At 36.3% G+C, this 27,327-nt stretch overlaps 1 protein-coding gene across 1 annotated transcript; it reads left to right on the top strand.

Annotated features, from left to right (window-relative positions):
• Positions 1-25,905, top strand: LOC136676336 (mitogen-activated protein kinase 1). The gene is made up of 9 exons (XM_066653256.1): positions 1-346; positions 13,944-14,126; positions 15,912-16,101; positions 17,031-17,147; positions 18,258-18,372; positions 20,772-20,903; positions 21,091-21,200; positions 21,470-21,596; positions 22,644-25,905. Exons 1-8 carry the CDS (start codon positions 204-206, stop codon positions 21,584-21,586), a joined length of 1,107 nt encoding a protein of 368 aa, XP_066509353.1. The 5' UTR covers positions 1-203; the 3' UTR covers positions 21,587-21,596; positions 22,644-25,905.
• Positions 25,906-27,327: the final 1,422 nt, after the last annotated feature.

The raw sequence follows: 27,327 nt of genomic DNA, 5'->3' as shown, positions 1-27,327 counted from the left end.
GGACTCTGCGGAGCGGCTCGGTACCACGGCAAGCACTGCTGTAGGTTTTGTGTATTTTTACTCTAAATAATCTGTTCTAGTCTTCGAGGTCCCGCTCTCTGTTTGCTTGGTGTGTGTGTGTAAAAGAAAGAGAAAAAGTAGCGGTGGGGCTGTAGTGTGTGTTTGTGTTTATGTGAGACTGAGTGGAGGAGCTCGGTTGTGTAATGGCGACGGCGTGTGCTCAAGCCGGAGGAGGCGCCTCTAACCTCGGCTGCGGCAGCGAGCTCGTCCGCGGACAGGCCTTCGACGTGGGCCCGCGGTACACCAACCTCTCCTACATCGGGGAGGGCGCTTACGGCATGGTCTGGTATGTTCTTCGTTCTTTCTCTCCATTTTTAAAAGCATGTGCACACTTTTTCTTCCTTTCCAGCCATTCATTCAGTGACTGCACTGAAACTGAGTGTTTAAAGGAGAAATCCTCTGGTTCTATAAACTTTACCCGCAGATCAGTTGCTGAGATATAAACATTCGGACTGTTTCAGTGTGTGATGGGGGCACACATCTCATTCGTGTTCACTTTTCCCACAGCCAGTCGGTGCAAAGAAACGTTTGATATGTTAATCGGAATCAAACGGATATTAAGAACCTACTGTATATTTCAGTCTTTGGAATTTAAGTTTGGGTTGAGGCTGTTTGGATGTGAGATGCTGGATTGTAAAACAACGCGGTGTTTTCAGCTGTGGTAACAGGAACCAGTAATCACAACAGGTTGCTGGTATGTGACATTGTATCATTGTGATTAAACGCGTTTGTCTATTTATTACTAGTAACAGTTTGTTTCAGATTATATTTGATATAATCTGAAATATATCACCCAGCATTTGAGCTGCCAAAAGTTCCCGTTGTAATTTACAATTAAAATATTGAATTTTTTGTTTTGTTTTTTAAATTCTGCATATAAAAGGTTATCGTTTTATATTTAGGAATAACCTGTTCATGTGTTTTGTTTAAAGACCTGAAGTAATATACCAACAGCCTTCAGTTCACAAAAAAAAAAAGGTCATTGGGTTTTGATCACATCTCATATTTCTGAGTGTGTTTGTATGTTTGTTTATTTGTCTATTTGACTTTGTTTATGTATCAGTCATTCTTTTTTTTTATCTCTGATTAACCTGCTTCTGCTATTGGACCTTTTAATAGGGATGTATCTTTGTAAGTATAGAGTAAGTAAAGCCGTAAGTTTTGTAACAATTAGCTTAGTTGAAATTACACCAATATAATACAAAATTAAAGGAGTGTTTTTTTTAATGTTATGACATCACTCATTTTTCTGTGTCTTTGGTTGGATAATGCTACTTCCGTGTGGTTGCAGGATATGGTTGTAATTAGAATGCAGGATTATTGTGTAATCTTGGGTGGTTAGTTATTTCATGGTTACCTTTTATAGTTGACTGTAGGAAAGCTATTAGTACATGCACAAATGCAGTTGGTCTCTTTTCTTTATGGCTCTCTGGATGAGTACATTCAGTTTGCTGGAAATGTTGTTATGGTCTGATTGTCAGTACAGCACTTGGCCAAGGATGTCAAGTTAACAGCGGGTTAGTGCATACATGTCCTCTCTACAAATGTGTGGGTGCTGATGGCCTAAGGTTCAACACAATGGGTGGAAATGAGAGGTGTTCATCCACAGTTTCACTTTTACGTAGAAGACCTAAATGTGAGAGGACACTAAAATTTCCACACTGAAAAGCTGACAAGCCATGCATATTTTACGTTTTTTGTTTGTTTGTTTGTTTGTTTAAAATGAGGAAAAGCTGAACACACTAATGTGTAATGAACAGTTGGACATACACACTTGCTTGTAAGTGTTGTTTGCAGCATGTCTATAGTGTACTGTTCAATACATTGATGATGTTAGGGTTAAGTAAAATGGCAAAAATATATTACCATGATCAGGCAATGACAGAAACATTGCCACATTTGAAAAATAGTGTCTGTAATTTATGGCAATGATACTTCACCTATTGTGCTGCATCATACTTTCTTTTAATGGACTATGCAGTTGTTTAGTGTTCCTTATGTACTAATGATATCTGTTAGGGGTGGGACAAAATATGGGATACTGCAATATATCGTACCACTTTGTATTGAGATACATTATCAATACACTCTTTAACAACAATCAAGGCAAAAAAATGAAATTGACAAAGAATTTGATTTTCTTTTTAAAATAAACCACAGAACAGTTCTGCTTTCTGGCAGTTTATGGCTATTTTTACATTGGAATGATTACCAACTTGGACGTGGACAGCAGTCATGGGTGTTTGTTAGAGACATAAAGCTAAGCTATGCACCTTGTAGTAATTTTTTACATATTGGCTGACAGACTTTGTGAATCTGACATTGGTAAATATATATTTCCTGATATTTGCCTGTTTAGGAGTATTTTAACTTCATCAGTGAGACATATCATGATATGTCAGAGATGAATTTCTTGTAATATATTGGTTATCACAGAATTATAGTGTTGTAATGTCAATGTTATCATGGGCAATGTATCATTCGAATATGGTATTGTGAATATTTCCACTCTAATATCTATAATATGGCATTAGTTTCTCAATACCTATAACATGCTCTCCTTATTGTTCACACATGATTTTCAGTGAAACCTCATAACTCTCAGTTACTTTTAAAAATAGTACTCCTAGGTATTTCTGCACTAACGCTCAGTGAGTCCAGCTGATCACAGAGAGCTTGATGCTGTCCATCTGCTACCAGTGAAAAAAACTGGGCTTTGACAGTGATCTCATTATTGGCCAGAGCTGGCTTCTTATGCAGAGGGTGATGAATGAGCGCAGCTTTTACACCCACTACACCACAGAATCAGCAGAGCTGTTTGGAGCAGCCTGACTGTAAACCAGCCGTCTGATGGTATTTGCCTACAAGCTGCAGTTTACTGTGGCCTCTGTACCAGCCTGAATTGAAAAGAAGCAAGCTCCATTGTTGACTTGGCTGAATTTCAAAGCTATGTGGGCTCAACTTTGAGGAAATAATGTAGTTATTTCTCATTTCCTTATAGAGATCAGGATATAGCAATAACTGTAAATCTTTATTGTCTGATGTATTGTAACATGTATCATGTGTACATTTCATAAAATCTGCTTTAACCCGCTGCAGCTTTGACATCCTTTAAAAGCAGTGTCTTTCTTTATGGTCTCCCTCTACACATCTGTAGTGAATTGCAGTCTGTCAGAAAGACTTTTTAAATCATATGAATGTTATAGAATAGAAAATATATAGAACACTGTCTATGCTGTCTAGTTACAAGGTTTGTGATGCAACAATATGATTAGGACTGAGAGCCTAATATCTCACTTAACAAATAATTATTTTTTGATTTATTTATTTATTTTTGTCCTTCTGTTAGAATGTCATCATTCTGTAGATGCAAAGGTGACTGTAAGGACCTAAAATGGCATGATGTAGAATTAGAAGAATATGGTGTACCCCTAGCACTGAAGTCAGTATGAACTTGGCCAAAGGCCTTCCTGGCATCAATTGGGCAAAGCAGCCATTTGTGGTCACACTTTAACAGACACCAGAGCATAGTGTCTGTCAGGTCCTTGTAGCAAAACAAGTATTCAAGTAGACCAAATTGGTCTTAATGGCAATCTGAATCTATTTTCACATGCATGTGGGCTGCGTGAGCCTTCAAGCTTTAATTATAGTGTTACAGCCTCAGAGAACCCTCCCCTTTTCCCTCGAGTCCTGCAGACATTTGACAGCTACTGGAATTTTGCTGGAGTTTCCATCCTGTTTTCAGCATTTGCCGGAGAATAAGAAACCTTAGTGTCCTCCTAGGCTACTCAATCTGATCGCATTTCCTCTGCCTCATCCAAATCCAGATAATCAACCAGAGCTGTTGTGGCTAACTAGTAATCTGGCATTTAAGGTTGTGATTATTGATTTTATATAGTAATATAGTTTCAGTGATTATTTGAATTAACTATTTAAGGGTCAAAGTAATAATTGACCTAAGAAATTAAAACTGAAACTGTTTTTTTTTTTGTACACATTTCACACAAAATGCGGCAGACGACTGAAGTGAGAATTTACTTTATGTTAAGACATGCATGTGTGAGACAACAAGGAGGGAAAGTGTCAGAGGAGATTTTGAGGGAGGAAGGAAGTAAGGGAAAATGGGATCAGGGAAAAAAAAAGTTCCACTTTAGAGTGAAAGAGTTAAAAGCTAGAGGGGTGGAGTTGGGCAAAAGGAGAAAGTGAGTGTTCAGAAAGAGGGCAATCCGTTTTGTTGTTCATAATCACTGAGGCGGATGGTTCCCGTAACTGTGTGTGTGTATGTGTGTGCGTCCATGCTCTGCAGCTTGTCTCCATTGTGTTTCGTTTGAACTAGGGGCCTGCTGTTGGTGATGTCATGTCTAGTTCTAAAGTGCAGATTTGACTGTTGGGCATAGGTTTATCTCATAGCAGTCTCATACCAGCTAGAGAAGAGCTGAAAGTGACATATTTCGCCCATGTTCTACAAGCTAACACAGGTCGGGGGTTTTAAATAATTATCTGAAATGTGCTTTGGTCACAATATCACAAGGCTCAAAACAGCTTCATTCTCCCTATTGTATAAACAGCCCTTTTCAAAAAAAAATTATTTCAGCTCTTGTTCCTTTAAAAGACTATGAGCCACACTGCAACCCAAGCTGCAGCAAAAATCAAGGCACACACAAGCTCTTGTTTTCATGTTGGGTTCTCATCCTTCTGTGCTTTTTCCATGTTCTGTTCTCTCATTTCTTGGCTCACATGTTTGCTTGGTTCTCTCATTTCTCTATTTTTGTTGTATCTGTTTTTACATGCTTTAACCCCACCTTTGTGCTCTCACATAAACATGGGTCCAGGACAGTAATTGGAGATACTTAGATAAGTGCGCAATTCCAGTGTCTGCAAATTTGATGTCATAATTGGAGAAACATTGGGTTGCACAAGCCCGATTTCCAGTCAAGCTGTGTCTGCGCTAGTTTGCTCTAATCTGCAGACTCAGTGCAGTCGCAGTTGTCAGTTGGGGGAAAGTCGTGTACTCTGAGGGCCTCTGATTGAATTTTTTTGGCCTCCTAATCACATTTCACACCAATTGCAGCATATCAAATATGTTTCTTTATTTTTTTTTTCTTGACACAACACTTTGTATGTAATAGAGTTATGTAAACTCTTCACCAACTCAAGTCCTGTCAACAGCCAATGAGAACAGAGCACAGAAAGTAAACATAGATGCGTGCAGTGGCATTCTCCAGAAGACAACAGATTTAACAGAAGAACTATGGAAAAAAAGAGCCACGCAGAGCCACAAAACACATCATTACAACCTTTATATCAACTTTAAATTTCTATTCCATGCATTTAAATTTCTATTCCAATGATGCACTACTGCTAATGATTCTGAACCACTTAAGGTGGAACATAGTCCCAAGTATGTGCCATTCTACAAATCTCCAGCTCCCTCTGCAATTTGTAGATATCACACTAACATTATTTTCCCATCTATGAACCAAAGATGTTTTCTTTGTGGATCTACACAAATAGCAGTGCAAACAGTAACTGCATTGAGTTATAGGTCCGTGTTTCTCTGTCTCTTAGGAAACGTGAGTTGTGTGTTTGGAGTTTGGAGTCATGTAGTGTATTATCCCCAGAAATGTAGTGAGTGCCTGACATTAAATTAAAATAAAAAATGGGCAAAAAACAGTTGTGTAGTATAGTATATTAACTATAGTAGTTAATTCTATACTTCATATTATGCAAAAGTTGTCAGTAAAATATACAGAAATGTTAACTTGTTTGAAGCATGTATATTGCAATTATGTTTTGACTACATATGATTCAGAGCACCCATTGCCCTTCTACAAAAATTGTAATGTTGTCCTCTGGCATTTTACAGGTCATTTGTTTATCACAGGAAGAACTAGAGCTTGGGATATGTATTTTATAACTTACTGCATGTATTTCCCTTCACTGACTTATAACTTACATCTACCATCTTTATTTAAATATGACATTGATTTATAAAATGACAAATTTTCTACTTTTATGCAAAACTTTTTGGTAACTTTAAAATTCCTTTTTTGTTTCACTATATGTTCACACCATGTATGTGAACCACATCTGAGTCATTTGTTAAAGTCTACACAGAATAATCCAGAATTGTTTGTGTTCTTATCAAGCCTCGTTTCTGTACGTAGCCATACCTGCGGATGATCCCATTACATATGAGCTTGTTTGAACTTTCTCTTGCGCTCTCTCTCTTTCTCTCTCACTCACACACAGACACAGACATGTGCACACTTAGTTTGGTACTGTGACTGTTTTGCATCTCTGTATCTCCCCCACAGATGAATATCATTCCCTGTAGTAAAATGAGGTACAGTTTTGTTTAGTCCCATTGTAAGTGTAGAAAAATGGATAGAGACAGTTAGTCTGTTAAAGGTGGGTTCCCTTTTCTTGTGTTTTTGAGTAGACATATTTGGGCGATGTTATAGCCTTAGGTTATGTGATATGGTGAAAATTGGGGATTATGAGAATAGTTGCTAACAAGAGGCTATGTACAGGAATTTATATCTTCAACCTCAGAATGATTTTATGGTGTTATTTACATCCTTAATATTAATATTTAAACATTGATCTTTAGCCAGTAAAATATTTTGGTTTGAAAAGTTAATATAAATGAGTTTGTTTTTATTTATTTATTTTTTTAATTAAATTATTCTATACTTCCAGATGCACAACTGAAAGCCAGTTATCATCTTCAAATTAATAGTGGTTTTGAGGAGTCTTCAAGAATCTATGGCTGTCAAATATTTTTATATATGTGTGTGTATATATTAGAGATGTCACAAGAACCAATACTTCAGTACCAAGTTGATACCAAAATTCTAAAAACGATACAGTCCAGTTTTCTTGTGGAACTGGAGGAAGTAAAGGCTTCACAGATCTTCCAGAACACACAAGGTCACTATAATAAGCCTACACGCTAATAAGCCGAGAAAGCTAAAGCAATAACAACAACACAATGAATGCCATCCGCAGGGGAAACAACAGGTTCGTTGCGACTGGTTGAAAAACCCCCAACAACTTGTGTATAGAAATATTTAGCGTTTCAGTCCAACGAACAAAAAAAAACTGCTGTGTCACGAAGCCTGAAGAGCCCAGAAATGACTCTCACTCAAAACATACCAGCTACTGATGCACGATATATTGACGGCCAATGTATTATTTGCTGATATGTGAATTGTTTTAGTTATTATTATTGGTCTGATATTGGAATTTTAGCCGATATTACAACCGATAACTTGTGGTCTATTTTGTGCTTATGCATATGCACTGACGCCTGTAAATACACAAATATGTCTGCCGTGTGCACGTTTATCAGATTCTTGGATTAAATTTCTCCATGGTGAAAACTAATTTAAAATGTCAGTGATGCTCAGAGCACATGCACACACACATAGCGTTGTAAACACACACACACAGCAGGTTAAACGACAGAAAATGCACTCAACCACCACAGTACAGGAGCTTCTCTTATATAAAACACATGAAAATAGTAATTCAGCATCTGAGTGTGTTACTGGAACACGATGATAAATGATTAGAAACAACTGCTCAAACACACTCTCTCCCTCGCACTCCAACACAGACCCGGTACTGCACTAATTGGTGACCCTCTAGAAACCATTCATGTGGAACCAGCAGTAAATCTTTGATAAAAATATAAATGAACTACAGCTAATATACTTAAAGGATAAAATGTACAAGTACAGAAATGTACAAATATTAAAAAAGCTTTTCCTATGATAACCTATGATTAAAAATTGTTTTGCTTTAATCCAATGTACATTTTCTTTAATTACAAAAAGAGAAGATTATTGGTTATTAATATCGGTGTCGGCTACTCCATGGTGTTAATTACTGGTTATTGTATGTGCCCAAAAAATAAAAAAATCGGTGCACCTCTAATACTAGCTCTTACCTTAGGCTGTCATTCAAAGCAAGACCAAATTTGAGTCTTTCCATCAAACTGTTCATTAGCAATCCTCATGTTTGCGTAATGAGTACTGGCAAAAGGTTTACAAAAAGAACAAAAAAAATTCCAAAACTATTAAAATTTGATACCCCGTTTAGCTTAGGCGCTCAATGTTCCAATGACACATCACACAAGTCTGTAGACAGATGGATATCCAGTTTATATATCAGTTTCTACTTCCCTTGCAGACATGATCTATCAATACTATTAGTAGCCTTCACCAATTCAGCCTTTATTCCCATAACTGGGCAGGTATCATTTAGTGCTGCACTATACCATCTACCTAAACTCTTCACTGGTCACAAAACAAACAATACTCAAGACAATAAATATGTTTTTAAAGCTTAGATTTCTTTCACTAGCTGCCTTTCTCCCACTGAGACCATTTAAATACAGGAAGTGTATGATGGAGGTTGCCTTGCTCTCCAGCCAATCAGGGTGAAGCTCCCACCTTGCAACACGTCTGGCATTTAAAGGGGTAGAGTAATTGTTTAGAAACAACAGTAAACAAAATTTAACTAAACTGTAACTTTTTATTGCTGGAAAAAGATGTTTTAAATAAAAGCATTTATGTTGACATTTCATTGGTTTATTTTTTTGTTGTGGTATCAAAATTGGTATCGGGAATCATTTACTTTTAGTTTTCTTTCTATGTATTCTTTTAAGAACTTTACATAGTAGTTGTTGTCATGCAAAAATTTAACGCTTTCCATCAAAAAGTGCCTGATTTTGATATTGTGCTGGTGCCTGATGGTTATAACTATAAGTAGCAAGTTATAGCTTTTAATTGCAAAAAAGATAAGATTAACTGTAGCTTGACTGGCCAAATCTCAAAAAGAAGAAAGTTTGTTAGTAAAAACAAGTTTTTATTTTCTCAGGCTTCTCAGTGGTGTTGCCACATTACCAGCTGTGCAGAAGCAGGTGTCATATGTGCTGATGCAAAAATTGAGAGGCACTTAAGTTAGAATTAGCACTGTCTCTATTTGTGTCTCCTTTCCTCTGTGTTTGTTAAAATGCACATACTATGGGTGTGTTTGTGAATAAAATTTCACAATTTGGTCTCTTACAATTTGCCTCCTCTTACTTGACTGACTTTGCCTTTGCCCATTTTGGACATACAGTTGCACACACGTATAACAGTCATGCTCCTTCCAACACATGATGTGTGTGTGAGCATGCGCATGTTTGGCTGCATGCATGTTTGTGTTTTTTTTATTTTTTTATTTTTGTACTGGCCAAATGGCTGCATTCGCGAATGTACAAAGCTTTTTCTCACTTACACAATCACCCTCTCTCACACATTCACTCAGTGTGGGGCGCTTGCTCGGTGGCTGCTGCCAGGACTACAACTTCATGCCAGACTCTGCCATAGTGCCAGTCTCCATGACAACCCTTCTGCCAGTGACGTCAGCCCACGGCCATTCAATCTTACTGGAAGATGTGTGTGAGGATGAAAAGAAGAAAGAGAAAATAGAGAGAATATGAAAATAAAAGTGAATTAGAGGGCGGCTTATCATACTTGTACAGACATTGACCATTCAAGACCCAGCTTTTGTACAACATAAACCAGTGAAAAGACTTCAGGAGTGACCCAGACAAAAAAAAACAAAAAAAAAAACAAGCAAAACCTACACTCCAGGGCAATCACTGACAAAACACAGACACAGTGTACACCTTACTCTGTAACTGTAAAAACACAGTAAACAAATTTAACCTGAAAAAATGGCAGCCACACCCTATACAGCAAGTGCAAAAATATTATTTACAATTGAATACAACACCACCAGAGAATAGGCAAAACGTACTGTCACTGGCAGTAGCAAGACTTAACAATCAGCTGTGAAACAATCAGAGTGAAAATATAGAATGGGAGAAGTGAGGAAAACTAAGGGACATTAGCCCTTTAAGTGTATCTAGAATTTTTATTAAGGTCCATGAGCTTTGAGTCATGTTTTAAAAATGCTGAAGTTAAGGGAGAAGCCCTGTTTAACTGTAGTAATGTAAACATATTATCATCAGGCTTTTCCGTTCATATTAAAGTTACTAAATGCAAGCTCCTTAAAATGTTATTAAACGAAAGATATATGTACTAGATATAGAAACCGGATATTGCTGGAAACTACATTTATGCACAAATATTTACATTTCTGAGTAAAAGTCTGATCAAATGGTGCTCTGTGTAATGGAGGTCACCGACTTGTTTAATAAACATCCTGAGTAACTCGTTTTCTGGTGTGATGGCTTTAACAACCTGGATATTTAGTGTAAAGTTTTACAGAAATGCTGTGGTGAAAGCATTAACAGCTGTATCCAGTGAGGGTTATAGGAAGAGACGAGAAAATTGTATTTTGTAAAAGAGCAGGAATTCAAAAGATTGTGGGTCATAAGGTATTATGTTATCTTAACCACTCTAAGCATATTTATGTTGAAGCGATTAATACAGCACCGTAAATTCGAGCCTAGTTTGCCTGGAAGCTGATGTGTTTTGCATTTAAGCTGCAGTAATATAAACACGAGTATCCCATTCTGCCCTCAACTCTGTCCCCTTAAACACTTGAACCCTCGCACCCCTTTTGCTCATCTTTCGACAACACCATCAAACTGCACACTTCTATGAATGCCTTAGGGCAAGAATTGGGATGTATATGGAATCTGACTGGAAATTGGAACGCCTCAGAATAAGGCAAAAATACTCACAGGACATAAGTTGTGAACAAGGTAAAAGGAGGGATGAGTAGTTGAAAATTTCTTTTCCTGACTGTCTGCAAGGTTAATGGATTTCAACACATTTGCTTTAAAGTCTGTTCTCAGACTAAAATATAACATGAAAACATAACAATAGGTTTTTAGAGAATTTACAGAAAAGTCTTGGTTTTTTGTGTAATATTTATCTTGTGTTGGTACAACTTTTTAATAATTTTCATTTTCTTTCTTGGGTCTCTTTTTAAAGCAAATACTTAAAGCAAATACTTATCGGCCATTGTCTGAGCTCAGTGTAAATTCACTACCAACATTCAAACCCATCTCCGTGCCCCCCCCCCCCGCATTGCCATGGCAACAGTGTGTTGCATAACTCCTCTCTGCAAAAGTCTTGCCTGTCCATCTCTCTCTCTCTCTCTCTCTCTCTCTCTCTCAGTGATATCTCTTCTGGCTCTTCATTCTGAAGTGTTTTCAGTGTTGGCTGTAGTAGTTTGGAGCACTAATCACTCTGCTGGCCCCATACTGTCCCTGCAGCTTTATGGCTTGTGTTTACATTAATTATATGCTTGTAACAACTATCCTGTTATAGTGAAATTAATATGAAATCAAGTTACTCTGAATTATGCAGCTTAGTTTTTTTTGCCGCATGGTGTAATACAATGTCATAAAATCTATATTTGAGGTAAGTTGTGCAGATTGCATATTACTAATGTATTTGTATGTACTAATGTCAGAGGAGTGAGGTAGTGAGTTGTCAGAGGTAATGAGGTACTGGAAGAATGTTTCTGCAGTGGCTGGGACAATCCATGACATGCTGCCATTTTGACCAGCAGTAATTTCAAAAGTGCATCTTAACAAGCCAGTTGTATGTATGTATGTCTGTGTTTATTTTTTATCTTTACCTGCATTTGGAGTTCCTGAAGGTGTAATAAGTGACATGGTAACTTATTAACTTAAACGCTCTTCACTAGTAACTGCTTCCAGTTGAAATTTGAAAAAAACTATATACACAGTGGTGAATTAAAAACACAGTTGATTATGAGTGTGTTCTGGCTTTTGTATTAATAACTTGTGTTTTAGGTTGGATGCAGGTCTGTGCTAAATTTCAGTAGCATGGTAGGAATATCTCAAGGGTTATGGGAAGGAACCAGTAGGGTGGTACCTTGTGAGAAATTCATAGAGATAAACTAAGTGCAGAAAGAGGAGATAGAGCTGAAGGTCAGCTGTGATTGGGTGTTTGTGTGCTCATCTAGTTTACTGTTAGTTTCAGAGTGTCTCTATAGCAACAAAGTCTGAAGTATTTGGACTGTAATAAAGTCTGCTGTGTGGTCCAAACTGAGCTTTACCTGCACTGCTCTTCATTGTGTGTTTTATATGAGGGACACAAATTTTCAAACAGAAAACTTGTTTAAGTAAATAAATGTTTATATCAATAATATCCTAACTATGAGTATGATTATTCTAGGTATATTCTGATTGTTTTTTTACTCTTTATTTTGGCACAGCTTCACATTAATATTTATGCTTGCCATTGACAGTAGGTGGTTAGCACTGAATTTAGTTTAAGCCAATATGAGTCCCCCTATGGTTATTAATTCATCTTCAGTAAACACAACTGTTTTGGTGACCTATTACATATTTAGAAGGTATTCCTTTGATTAAAATACCCCATAATTAAAATGGATTAAATTAAAAACAACACATTTGCCTTCATTCAGAATGCATACATCTATAAACATGTAATTTTTCATTACACTCAAACTCTGCTAACCACACAGAATATAACTCAAATAGCAGTGTATACTGTGGAAATTTTATACACTCAATGTGCGTTGTCATGCCATTACTAAGTTGTTTTAGTGCTTTAATAAGGTTTATACCAATGTTATAAGGAGCCTGTATATAAACCTCATAACCTTTCCTTTTAATAATCTTTTCAGGAAGAATTATAATCTACAAACCCCTTTTCCCCACATTTAATTATGGGTGGGATTTTTGTTGTCACCCATGACAATTTTATACCATGGTAGAAGACAGTATTATTGATAGCTTAATTATTTTGTGGATGGGCTCCTAATTTTATATGCAGGAATTGGCTTAATGCTGTAGTTTGCGTGAATATCTTGTGTAATTTTATCATTTACTTAGAAATTTGTGCAATTTGATTAACTCCAGCCCTTGTAAGATTCTATCTTGAACAACTCCACTCTTCTGGTGATCTGGTGAAGAGGGGTTGTACATGCTTCCTCTGTGGCCTCTGAGGTCTTCTGCAGCTGCTGTCGTCAGCCCACATCTCTACAGGACGTATCAAGAGCCTAATCGGACACAAAGGAACACTCAATGCTCATCCTGCTGTGTCCCATGTTCAAATGTGATATGCTCTCGTATGCAAAACGGGCAATCCTGGTCATGTTACATGGTTTATGTAAAGTTCACATCCTCTGTACTGAATCCACCTCTAGAGATGCAAAGGCACAGTTAGTTTTTTACCCCTCAAACTTATTTCAAATGAGTAAAAATGTGGTCTTTTCAAAAGTGATGTTTTTCCAGTATGTTAAACACAGCAACAAATTAAAATGGTGTGCTAAAATATATATATATATATATATATACTTTTTTTTTTATTTTTATTTTTTTATTGGAGTGTCAGCTTTTTTATGTAATTGATAAGGAATGTACAAACTTTGCAAGACTGTAAATGGTCCTGTTTTGTTAGACATTTGATTTAGCATCATGTTATTCATGGATATTTGCTTATGAAAATAGAATTTTCTTTTAGATGCTGATTAATTTCTACCAAAACTGAAAATAAACAATTCTAAGCTGTTTTAACATGTGAACAAGACTCATTGTAAAGGATGCAGACCTCATTGGCCTAAAAAGGCAGTTCAGTTAAGCAATGTTAAAGGAATATTCATGCATCCATCCAGTACATTACATTTCAACTAGTCAAGATGAGGTTAAGCTTTTTCAAAAATGGTTTGTGCATAAAAACTTTAAAATGTTCTACCCAAATTCCTGTGTGTATTTTTTAAATGTGGTTTAACTGTTTATCTGTTTGTTTAATTGTGGTTGCAACTTTCTAGATGCAATTATTACTTTCCTAAACAATCAGAATGTGAATGGCAGACATTTTCACACACATTAATTTTACTTACCATTTTCTTTTTTCCAGTTCAGCATATGATCGAGATAATAATGTGCGCGTGGCCATAAAAAAGATCAGTCCATTTGAACATCAGACCTACTGTCAGCGCACTCTCCGTGAGATCAAAATCTTGCTCCGCTTTAAGCATGAGAACATCATTGGCATCAATGACATCATCCGTGCACCCTCCATCGACCAGATGAAAGATGTGTATCCTTTCTGTGACAGGCTCTGATTAGGAGACACAAGTGTTTTTGTTTTTAGGGGTAGGGTGTACTTATACAAACTCAAAATGTAATTTGTGTTTTATGTGTATATTAATGTGTAAATTTCCATATTGTGAGCAATGCACACACAATTTTTTACTGTGTAAGGATTGTGATGCTGGGTGATAAAGCAATATCAGTTTGTTTCATTATTAATTTTTGCTCGATAACGATGATTAGCTTTGGTTAATAGAGATCAATAAGCGTTCGTTTCTATTCCCGGTTAGCACAGCCACTGCATTCTATCAGGTGCATATACTCATGCTATTACGGTAAATTAATGTAGGAGATAGTATTAACCTGAGAACATAAACAAGACTATAATAGGTTTAATTCAAGTGCTTGTGTGTATGTATTAAATATATTAAATGTTATAGTCTCCTGTTCAGAAACATTCCTTTGCACAAGGTCAGTTTGTCTTCAGTCAAAGTATATTTTTGTTCCTAAAAATGTTTTCGAGAACACTTTTCTTTGCATGACAAGGTTATCTTCACATTAAATTTTCTCTGGTTGTGCATTTTTAATGGGATCAAATACCATATATCAGGCTGGATAAACGGTTACAGACAATGAATGAATTAAAATGCAAACCTGAAAACATTCTAGCTTTCCCACTGTTACAAGCATGGTTCTAAGCCTTCTAATGTGTCAAGTGCAGTATGTTTACAGTTCAGCACTTGGGAGTGTTTATTTATTTATTTATTTATTTATTATTTGAAACTCTTCTTAATATATATTTCTACTATTTCTGCTTCTTTAAACACTTGAGGTTGTAATGCCCTAAAAGTTTTCATGACATGAGACATAGATATTACTTTTATGTGGTAAGAAAATGTTATTGTTCCAGTGAAATCTTTCTTTCATTGTGACATACGCACACACACATATATACGTGCTATGACAAAGAACATCCTTCACTGATTTTTTGTGTGTGTGTGTTTTACATATAATGTGTATTCAATCTATATTTTTAGAAGGATATCCTTTGTCACAGTGTGACTAAACGTTAATATTGTGATAAATATCGAGATCTTGGCTGTTCAACCGATATCTGCATGCTTGGGTTTCAACAAGCTGTCTGACTTTTGGCTTTGAAACCCAGTTGTCTCTCTCTACACAGCATAGTGGATGAGTAGGCAGTGGACACCATAGTAAAGAGTTAATTTTAGCACAGAAATCAATAGTCAGTAGGCGTTCAGCAGGGTCACTGGCAGACTTTTCAGTTCTGTAGCATCAGATATTCTCAAGCTTTATGCTCAGGCAGCAGCAGCTTAAAACACCAAATTCCGCCCCCTCCTCAACAGCCCCGCAGAGAATTTTTTTTGGCTGAATTTACACATTCAGAGTGTGGGATGGCAGCTGAAATTGCATGAAATGTAATTCTGCAATGAAACAGTCCTAGTGTGTATTTTGTAAGATTGGTGGTAGATTCTTTACTGCAATATGATTTTGTAGAAGCTTAAATTCATTTTGGTAACCCATGAGAATCAGTGTCTCTTGTAGGTTAACAAATGAAGCAGCAGATAGATATGATACATTATTATTATTATTATTACATTTATTATTATCTGTACATTTAAACACTAAGCTATATTTTTATTTAATTTTTTTGGCCCATTTTAAGTAATACTTGATGTTTGAATTGTGTCATATTTGCTTGTTTAGAAGGGAAGGCAATTATATAACACTAAAAACAAAGATACAAGTCCTTGACACAAGTGTGCTCTAGCTATATTGTACAGGACCTGATGGAAACTGACCTGTACAAGCTGCTGAAGACACAGCACCTAAGCAATGATCACATCTGCTACTTCCTGTACCAGATCCTGCGCGGGCTGAAGTACATCCACTCAGCCAACGTCCTTCACAGAGACCTAAAGCCCTCCAATCTGCTGCTTAACACCACCTGCGACCTTAAGGTGCACAAGTTGCACATCTCAGTTCATGTTTAATTCTTCAGTCTGCATTACACTCATATTTGGACTCAGCAAAAGCTTTTGAATTTTTTTTTTTTATTATATTATACACAAAATCACCCCCCCCTCCCTGTGGTAAATGTTGTTGTTCCAGGTCTGTTGGATTTTACTGTATGCACGTTGTTGCTCTCGTATATTGGTTGATTATCAGACATAAATTTATAAAATAGCCAAAATATGAATTTTACCACATGAAACAACACTACACATTTTTGGCTGCTATTTAAAATATGCTACATTAACCTGTAAGGTTTTTCAAATGAATTATTTTGGTGGAAGATGTCATGTTATTGTGACAATTCAACTGCATGTGTTTGTTAAATATAGGAAACGTGCTAGAAATATTTATATTTGAAATGTGGAACAACAAAAAAAGTCTTGTTTTAAAACATTTTGTTTACCACTGGATGAGGTAGTATTGATTTTAAAAACATCAAATCTCCAAGAGGAAATCTTCAGAGAATATAAACCAGATGCAGACTACTGTGCACAGCTTCAGAGGTTTGCCTCGATTGTATATTTCAGCACTTTTATTCACTGCTTGTACAACAATTGTATCTGTTCACAGAATCTGATTGTCCTACATGTAATGCAAAGTGGTGGAAAATTATGTTATCACCTGACCACAGGTGGCAAAGTAATACAAGTGACAATTTTGGTAGAGCTTTATTAACAAATACTTGTTAAAAAAAACAAAAACAAGATTGTTTAGAAAAATCATGAAAAAACAATTATTTTGGTCTTTTTAATCTCATATCCTAAGTTTGGAGTGTTTATTTCTTTAATTTTCTATTAAAGAAAATTTAAGTACCAAAACCACTGATGTGTTACTATTTTAATGTGCTACTTTTTTTTTCTGTATATTCTTGCAGATCTGTGATTTTGGGCTCGCCCGTGTAGCTGACCCAGACCATGACCACACCGGTTTTCTCACAGAGTATGTAGCCACACGCTGGTACCGTGCACCAGAGATCATGCTCAACTCAAAGGCAAGATACTTTTATAAAAATAATTTAAAATTATGCCATTGCTTTAAAAAATAAAAAAAGATCGGAAAAAGAATGATGGAAGCAGAGTAGTATGTTTAAATCTAATTGCCACAAATGTTGCTGGTCATTAAGTTGTCTGAAAAAATCTTATGAAAGGCCCACTTTTCTAATTTTATGACCAGCACCTGTATTACAATATCATAAAAAAAGTTGATTTATTTCAGTAATTCCATTCAAATGTGAAAATTTATATTATTCTTTGGGCTCTGGATTAATGGAAGAGGGTCATGTGGCCTGATGAGTCCAGATTTACCCTGTTCCAGAGTGATGGGCATGAAGAGAGGTGGCCGAAGTGTCTCTATTAATGTGCTTGAACACAGAACTCTGTGAACAGCCAGCCTCTTTAGCAATGACTTTTTGTGTCTTGCTGTGCTTGCGTAGGGTGTCAGTGGTCATCTTTTGGACAACTGTCAAGTCAGCAGTCTTCCCCATGATTGTGTAGCCTACAGAACTAGACTGAGATACCACGTAAAGGCCTTTGCAGGTGTTTTGAGTTAATTAACTGATTAGAGTGTGGCACCAGGTGTCTTCAATATTTAACCTTTTCACAATATTCTAATTTTCTGAGATACTGGATTTGGGGTTTTCATTAGCTGTCAGTTATAATCATCAAATTAAAAGAAATAAACACTTGAAATATATCATTCTGTGTGTAATGAATGAGCATAATAAAATTTCACGTTTTTAATGAAATTACTGAAAAAAATCAACTTTTTTATGATATTGTAATTTTGTGACCATCACCTGTATTTGATGTGCATAATGAAATATTGGTGTTTAAGTCAGTAACCAGTGGTTAACATGATAAATTCTTAATTTGTTTAAATCCTAAATTATGGACAGAAATTATGGAAAATATAAGTAGTTTTGAACTTTTGAAAATCCTTGGTCAGAAATCCATCTTTGGACAGAATGTTTCAGTCCCTAATGTAATAAATATTTAGCCTCCTCTTCTTGTTTATAAAGTCACATGAATCAGTCATCGATGACAAGCTCCTTGACCTTGCTCAGTATTGCTGGAAATGTTTAAATTGATTGTTTTTCTTACAGGGTTACACCAAGTCCATTGACATCTGGTCTGTTGGATGCATTCTGGCAGAAATGCTCTCAAACAGACCGATATTTCCTGGAAAGCACTATCTGGACCAGCTGAACCACATATTAGGTAGGTTTTCTGGGGTACTATATATATATATATATATATATATATATATATATATATATATATATATATATATATATATATATATATATATATATATATATATATATATATATATATATATATATATATATATATATATAAATTTGTGTGTAAATATGTATGTATATATACACACACGTACTGCCTGGCCAAGAAAATGTCTCTCACTAATATTTTGTTGGAGTTAATATTTCTTTAGCTTTGATTAAGGCACGCATTCGCTGTAGCATTGTTTCCACAAGCTATGTCACAACATTTATTTCTGTCCAGGGTTGCATTAATTTTTCCCCAGTATCTCATATTGATGATGGGATTTTTGGACCACTTTCTTCTCCAGCACATCCCAAAGATTCTCAATGGGGTTCAGGTCTGGGCTGCTTGGTGGCCAATACATGCGTGAAAATTATCTCTCATCTCCTGAACCACTCACTGATGGAATACCATGGTCATTCAGTATATTCAGGTAGTCAGTTGACCTCATTCTTTGAGAACATAACGTTGCTGAACCTAGACCCGACTAACTGCAGCAACCCCAGATCGTAGCACTGCCCCCACAGGCTTGAATGGTAGGCACTAGACATGATGGGTGTATCACTTCAGCCACCTCTCTTCATACCCTGATGAGTCCATCACTCTGGAACAGGGTAAATCACCCTGTCCATTGCTCCAGGGTCCAATCTTTAAGCAAATATGTCCAGAGAGTTCCACTGTTGATTTTCTACAATTTCATTTCACCAAAGGTTTAAGTAATCATCAGTCACAAGTCATTCAAGAATTTTTTTCCAACCACATTCCTTCCTTGAAGATGATGTTTCCCCACTTTTTCATAATGTGTTGGACAGTTCTTAACTGGATTTAACTGGTTGTTTAACAAATGAGAACGTACACGCTGCATCAGTTACGGTTACATGATTTGTGGCCAGCTGAATCATAATTACCCATGCAGTAATTATCCAATGGAATAATATATAAAACAAATAATTTGCATTATAAAATGTGTATAATGTTTAACATTGCTACCACACATATAGCCTCCATATTTATTGTGAGAAGAAGAGAAAAGTGAGAGTTCTGCAGTGCTCAGAATATCTCGCTAAGTTTGAAATTCGATACCTTGTGGTCATGCAGCACAAGCCTGATCAGCATTTGATAGTTATCTGCAAAAAAGGCTGAAACGTTGTTTCCTGTAAAGATCTTCAAAGTGTATCAGATTCAGTGCTATACTCTGCCTCTCTCTGTTTAAGGTTCTGTTGATTGGGTGTGTGTGATATATTTTAAGAAAAATATTTTAGCCTACTTGTCCTTCTGTGTTAACAGTAGACTCAAATTCTGGGAAAATGAGTAAACTTGCAAAGCAATACGCATTGTCATTTTATGATACCACTGATCGCTGACAATTTGTTGTCAAAATAATCAATAGATTACTTAATAATGGCGCCCTCCATTATTTCCTGTTTTAATCTTTTGTGTAGTAATTTTTTTTATAGCTATGAACTGTCACATGCAAACACACACACACCCTATTCAAGGTCTGCTTTTGAATGGCCTAGAAGAGCAGATGTTTCCCTGTTGATAGCCACCTCATTTCCTTATTTCTGTGCCTGTCTTTGTGAGTCAAACTGGCCACAGTAGTGCCATCTCTCCCCTAATAAGCTTCTATCCTGGGAAACAATGTGTGTTGTGCTAGAAAATCTCATGGCTGGTACTATGTTATGGATGTACTCTCCCAGCAGAAAACATTTTGCAGCTTTATTTGTAAGGCAAAGGGATCGCCTTAGGCTGGTTTTTTTTATACTAGTCTCAATACTAGTTGTAAGAAGCTACAAGTTTTGCCCCAAGACAAATAGTTGCACGAAGCTTTGAACCAACCCCAGTTTAAAAACTCACATGAAAATTTGCTCTACTTAAATAAGGTGATTTTTTTTTTTTTAGTAGTATTTTTTTTCTTAAATTTATAAAATTGCCACTATTATCAGTCAGATGGTGTGTCACATGGCCTCAGTGTTAGATGTAGGAAATGCGTGTACACTTCGTATTGTATGCTTCTGGTTTCAGCACAAGTAGCTGTGAATAACTGATGTAGGTGTTGTCTTTTTAGTGTTGATGTTGGCATTGAAATTTAAGGAAGTCTTGCAATGAAAAACTGAATCTCAGGAAACAGAATAGAGAAGTTCTTGCTAACTTTTGTTCATTGGGCTGTCTGCCAAATGATGCAATTTTTTTGCTTTTTTTCCTCTTTAACATATTTTTCCCTATATTCATACACTTTACTGTTTTTCCATTCTCTCTTTGTTTTGTCTTCACTTGTTGTTTTCCATCATTATTTTCTTCTCTCTTTTTTTATATTCTTCCTCTATTAGGTATCCTTGGTTCTCCCTCACAGGAAGATCTGAACTGCATCATTAACATTAAAGCCAGAAATTACCTGCTGTCTCTGCCACTGCGCTGCAAAGTGCCCTGGAATCGCCTCTTTCCTAATGCTGACCCTAAAGGTCAGATTTCACTTCTATTTTTTTCTGCAGTTGATAAAAGTGTTTGAGTTTTGTGGTGCAAAAGATAGTGTTTTTGTTTTTTTGTTTTTTTCAACAAGAAAATCCAGTATAATCAAGTAGCATGTTACATATAATTTTTTCTGTTTTTGTACAAAGATTTTATGATTCTGTGCTGTTTAACCTGTAGCTTTGGACCTTTTGGATAAGATGTTGACCTTTAACCCCCATAAGAGGATTGAGGTGGAGGAGGCTCTGGCCCACCCTTACCTGGAGCAGTACTATGACCCCACTGATGAGGTGAGCTGAGTGTTTTCTACGCAACTTTTGACAGAATCAGCAACAGACAGAACAAACATTGCCTTGATTTGTTTATAAATTCCAAAAACATAGTCTGCTCCCTGTGAATATTAAGATTTATTTATTTATTTTAATTTTTTTTTTTAGAAACTGATCCACTTATCTTGGACTTGACATCAGTCACTAATGTCCAGAAATATCATTTGCAATATGTTTTGAAAAATAAATGTGTAATCTATTGTTTAACCACAGTGTTGTTTGTTGAACAGCCAGTTGCTGAGGCTCCATTTAAATTTGACATGGAGCTGGATGACCTGCCAAAAGAGACTCTCAAGGAGCTGATCTTTAAAGAAACGGCACGCTTCCAACCAGGCTACAGAGCATAAATTACTACAGGTAATTATAATAATAATGCGTTATATTTATAAAGTGCGTTTCAAGAACTGACACTTAAAATAGTCAGTACATAGAAAATTTTGACAGACATAAAACAAAGCAAATATAGTATGTAGAACATTAACAGACACAGTACAGAACAAGCATGAATAATTTAAGTTTGCGGAATATTATAAGCAAGGGAGAAAAGAGATTTTTTGAAGTTTGATTTGAAAATAGAGAAACCTGGAGAATGTTGGACCAGAGGCTGATGAGAGTTCTAAGAGTCACAGAACAGATCTACAAAATGCATGATCATCATTGGAGGGAGGAACAGTAAGCAGCTTGGCTGAGAATAACCTGAGAGTGTGAGTGGGTTTGTAAGGATGGAGAAGATCGGACAGGTTTAAAGGAGCAAGGTTATTAAGAGCTTGGTAAGTGAGAAGGAGTATTTTAAATTGAATCTGGTGTTTTATGGGAAGCCAGTAAAGATGTTTTAGAACAGGTGTAATGTGTTGGTGAGAGCGAGTGCACCATCTGAATCATCTGAAATCTGTGTACAGAAGATCTGATGCCAAAGAACAGAGTTTTGCAGTAGTCGAAGCAGGTGAAGATGAAGGCATGAATAAGACTTTCAGCAACAGACTGCAAGAGAGAAGGCCTAATTTTGGCAATATTATGCAGATTAAACTGTGATGTTTTAACTGTAGAACTGATGTGAGCACTAAGTGAAAGAGTCTAGTCAAGGATGACACCCAGATTACAAACCAGTGAGGATGGAGATGCACTTGAATCAAGAGAGAGAGAATGGTATTAGTACAGTTGATGTGTATATACCACAATTTGCGCTTAAATTGCGCTCATGTTTATGCCTTAAAACTAATAGGCTAGTATGTGGCAGCCACTGCATTTACTTATTCCCAACTACATAACTTATTGCATTATTTGTAGTACTTTCCTGCTCAGATAAACTGTGATTAAGAAAGTACCTTCACATATGGACATTAAGGGGATTAATGCCATGTTAAGTACAGTGATAAAGGGTGTCTGTTTCCTTCCTTTTTATAGATGTCGCTCTGGATTTGGTCGTGCTGGCACTTTTGTCTCTTCTCGGTCTTCATCATCATCATCAACCTCTTCTACTTGCTGAACCCCAAAACGACAATTATCAGTTGTTATCTCCTTTTTAGCCCTAGATCCACCATTTGGAGATGGAATTATATCCTTGTATCCACTCCTTTTACCCACTTGATACATTTCCCTTACATCTTGTGAGATTTGAATTAAATAAGGGTATGTATGTGGGCAGGAGGAGAATAGGCTGCAGGTTGACCAGAGGATTGTGGATGGTTTTTACTTCAGACAAACCCTCAGTCCTGGTCATGTTTTGTCTTATGCTTCAGTAAAAAGTCTGTGATTGTATAACTGCTTTGCTATCTTCTATTCTAAGCTTTGCATTGATCTTACTCTTACAAAACTGCTTTTCGGTAAAGCATCTCTAAAGCCATTTCCTACGTCCCTTTGATGCCAAACTTAATGCAGGGAGAGACTTAGGGCTCTTACCTCTGTTACCGTTGCATATATGCAGTGGACACCCATTTATCCCCAGGGTGCGTCTTGAATTTCCTCAAAGCGCACATGTCCCAATTTGCCAAGGTGCCATTTGTAGGCTTTTAATTAACTTCACTACCAGTACATGCCACGTGCTCATTGAATAGAACTGAAAATATATTTTTATTTTTATTCTTAATGTATTACTTTTTTTTTTAAGTGTATAATAAGAGTTCCTGCATGATGCATGATTCTTGCCGTCTGGGCTGTTGAAAAGCATCTTGAACAGAACTGACTACCATTTACTTGTCTATAGTTTTAAATTAGATTAGGTTAGCAGAACTTTACAAAATCCCTGACTCACAAAAATCTAGCCTGGTTGCAGTAGTAAAATAAATCATATGAACTCAAGCACCAAAGAAATGACTGCTTTGAGGTTATTTTGACCCTTGGATTAACGTGTACCATATGTGTCTATTTTGTTAATAGGGATAGACGTATAAGGCAGGGCTTAGCCTTTGCTGCCTGCAGACCACTGGTTAGCTATGAATTAAAAACTTCTAATGGAAAAGACATGCGCAGGTATGTTTGTGTGGGTTGGAGAGGTGTAGAATTTTTAAGCTAATTTGTGGCTTCATCTGACTCCATACAATTTAAAAAGGTTATTACTGAATCACTTCTTGAACAAGACCTAAAGTACAGTGCCTCCTTGTCATTTTTTTTCTGTTATATATTTTTCATTCTCTTGCTTTTTTTTTTCCAGTGTGCCCTTCCCTCACTTGTCTCTCTTGCCTTCTATATAAATAAGACTGTGTCCTTGCATGACTGTTAAAGCTTTCTATACAAAGAAAATGGAAGTGCCACACTGTTGGAGATTCTGCATTAGAATTCTCAGGTTTTTTTTTTGGTTATACCTGATCTTTCATGTTCCCACCTTTTACTATATAAGATGCATTTTGCTTGTACATTATAAAAGAAAATTTATCCAGCCATGTTCGTTATTTTGGAGATTTTAAGAAAAAAAATGCCAGAAGAATCATGATGTCAGGTTAAGTTGTAAAACAAAAAGGACTGCTTGAAGTTGAGATGGCATCTAGCCATGTATATTTTCACTACAGGAAAACACAAAGAACCTCCTCTTTACTAAATGCCAATCAGTGCTCTGCTTTCTTGCCTACAATGTGAGCGTTACGTTTGCATCTGGAGACTGATAAACTAGGTATTGGTGACAAGTGAACAGGATTCAAGTTTTGCACCACACAAAGAGCAGCAGAGTACTTAGTGTTGAGCTTTGCAAAATGAAGAATGGGAATCTTTCAGGTAGCACTGAGAGATTGTGATGGAAGAGATAGATTTTGAGCTGTCTGCATCTTTAAGGCTTAAACACCATGATCCTCTCATACTAAACATGGTCCTGGGTGCACTGACTATTTACTGCTGTTGCCTAAATAGCCATCCGGTGTGCTGCCGTCTAGTGGCAGTCTTGAGGGCATTGAGCAGGATGTGGGATTAGTGGAGCAAAAAAAATGTGCCGTTTTCCTGAAAAGCACTGCAAAACCCTGTAAGATAGCTTCATGTGCAGCCTGTCTGTTATGTGTGCCTTTATTCATCATTAATAATGGTTTATTGTGCAGCTTTGTTTGTTGGGAATCAGTTGTGATTTTTGCAGTATATTCTTAAATACGTATATAAATATATATTTAAAAAAATACAGTAAAACCAACAAAAAAATTCAATACTTTAACTCAGTTGATTAATATACTTTTATGTCCTAATTGCCACAGCTTTTGTGATTTAGTGATTCAGTTATGGGAAATTGTAAAAGACTTTTCTTTCTGCCTCTTGATTTGTAACCCATGTCCTTTTTTGCTGTTTTTGAATGTGCAAAACATTTTTTTTTCTTTTTTCTTTTTTTTTTTTCTTTTTTTTTTTTTTTATAAATTGTGAAATTAATGTCTTGTTTCCAGTGGTTATTAATCTAGTTGCAGAATTGTTTTCATGTATTAAACCCCTCTGTATGGAACATTCTAATGAACAGCTTATTTTTGTTGTGAATTTGACATTTGTCCCTTTCCCCAGACGCTTGAGTGTATTTTGCAGGAGAAATATTATAAATCAACATTAAAACATTTGAAGTCATTAAAATTTGTTGCACCTTGGGGGGAAAAGCGTTTATTATATAAGTTTCTCTTTACTGCTGATGGACTTTTTTTTTTTTTTTAAATCTATTAGTATTATTGGAATTAATTCGGTTAATACTTATCTGCCAATCATATAACTTAGATGCACCAGAATACACACGCTCTTGTTTTGCTTCTTAGTTGTTTAACAGGTGACATTGGTGTAAATTGCATTATATAGTTTTATATCTTAATACCCTTAGCTTAATCTGGACTGAAATACTTTTCCTGAAACAGTCATTCAGGTTTTGTAAGATTTATTTTCTAACTTTTCTTCAAGTAAAATGTCTCTGTGTCGAGTGATAATCTTGTTACATTTTTATGGTCTTTAAGTTCTGTGCCCATTTGAAGGCACTACATTCTCCCACAATGCATGGAACATTCTAATGAACATCTTTGGTCACTACCACACCTGGACGTGGACCAAACAGGGACATGTCTTAAAGAGCTTCACGGGTGCACTGCCCCTACAACACCCCAGAGTGTGATTGGCTTTGGCCCTCTTAAATGCCCCTCCAAGTGCCAATGGGCTGAACTATTTATTTGACTGTGCCCAGTGTTGTATAATAAGGACATTGTTAAGCACTGTTAATAAAAAGGCTCCAATTCATTCACTGATTTATGCATATTTAACACTATTAAAAAAAACATGTATATAACACAATATTAATGAAACATTGCTATATTTCGGACATACCTGTTTTTTTCCCATATCTAACACGTATTTAAGCTGCACTATGTAACTGTGGTTTCGAGACCATCTTTTTGATTTTGAGTCCATCTCTGGTGGACATGTGTAATTTGATGCAGCATGTGTAACATTTTGTAAACTACCTAGTGCTTTGAACGTCTGCAGATGGGGATCGGATGAGAGACTGTGTTGGAAATGTTTTCTGAAGAGAATGCAGTCAAGAGCTGAAAAGGAACATGGATGTCATCTCATCTTGGTCAGCATGAACCTGCATTTGCAGCTTTTGCATTTGGAGCTCTAAAAAATTCGCATGTACCCAGCCCTTTGAGCCAGACTATTGTTTTTTAGGAGTGTGTGTGTGAGAGATGTGATCCAAAAAGCTCCCACCGAGTATAAACATAAACATGGTGTTACACTCTAAAGGTCTGATGGCCTGTCTCTGGTCAGAGAGAGTGAAGAAAGGATATTGTGAAGGAGGATGATGTCATTTGCTGGTTGAGGCCACTGCTCCTAGAGACCTGTTGCCATGGATCCTGTTGTCCTTGACGACTGATGGTAACAACATGGGCAGTAGAGAGACGAGAAGACTAAAGCACTGGGAGGTGTAGAAGACGTACCATGTGTGTATAATTACACCACACTCAGCATCTGACCCATAGACACGGAAAAGAAGATTCATATAAATAGATAATCATCATCTGAGAGGAGAAATCAAACTAATCAATAAAGTCCTACTTTTTAGAGGACGGTATACCAGCACACATATTAAGTGCATAGTGAGGTCATTTTCATTCATCCTTATTGTTAGCAAATGTCAAATACAAGTATGGAATTAACACTAAAATAAAATGTCTAGCAATAAATTCAAAATAGTGAAGAATCTGTTTTGTAAGTGGCCTTTTGAACACCATAATAGAACTGCTGCACATACCACATATTATTTGCTCCTATTATTTAAATGCATGGTGCAAATGCATTTAATAGTCATTTTAAACAAGTAGTTTACTCTTGAGGTCAATATCACTCACCCTGTGGTGTATTGTATGAAACAGGATTTCACAGGAACATTCCCATTGCACAGTCCTCAAATCTTGTCTTAAATGATCTAGCTAACTCTAGTCGCATTTTATCATTCAGTCACTAAGATGTTTTCATATGAGGTAGGAATTAACAGATATTCCTTGATTAAACTAAAGTGATGAAAACGCATGTGCCTAGTTTCATGTGATACAGTTGTAAGTTGTTTATATTTAGTCAGGTAATATTTGTCTTTCATTTATGTGAGCATTTTGTTTGTGCATAATGTTTTTGATAATGTGTTATTTATCAG

Source organism: Hoplias malabaricus, chromosome X2, assembly GCF_029633855.1.
Source record: "Hoplias malabaricus isolate fHopMal1 chromosome X2, fHopMal1.hap1, whole genome shotgun sequence".
NCBI lineage: Eukaryota > Metazoa > Chordata > Actinopteri > Characiformes > Erythrinidae > Hoplias > Hoplias malabaricus.
This window is presented reverse-complemented; position numbering and strand designations above follow the sequence as displayed.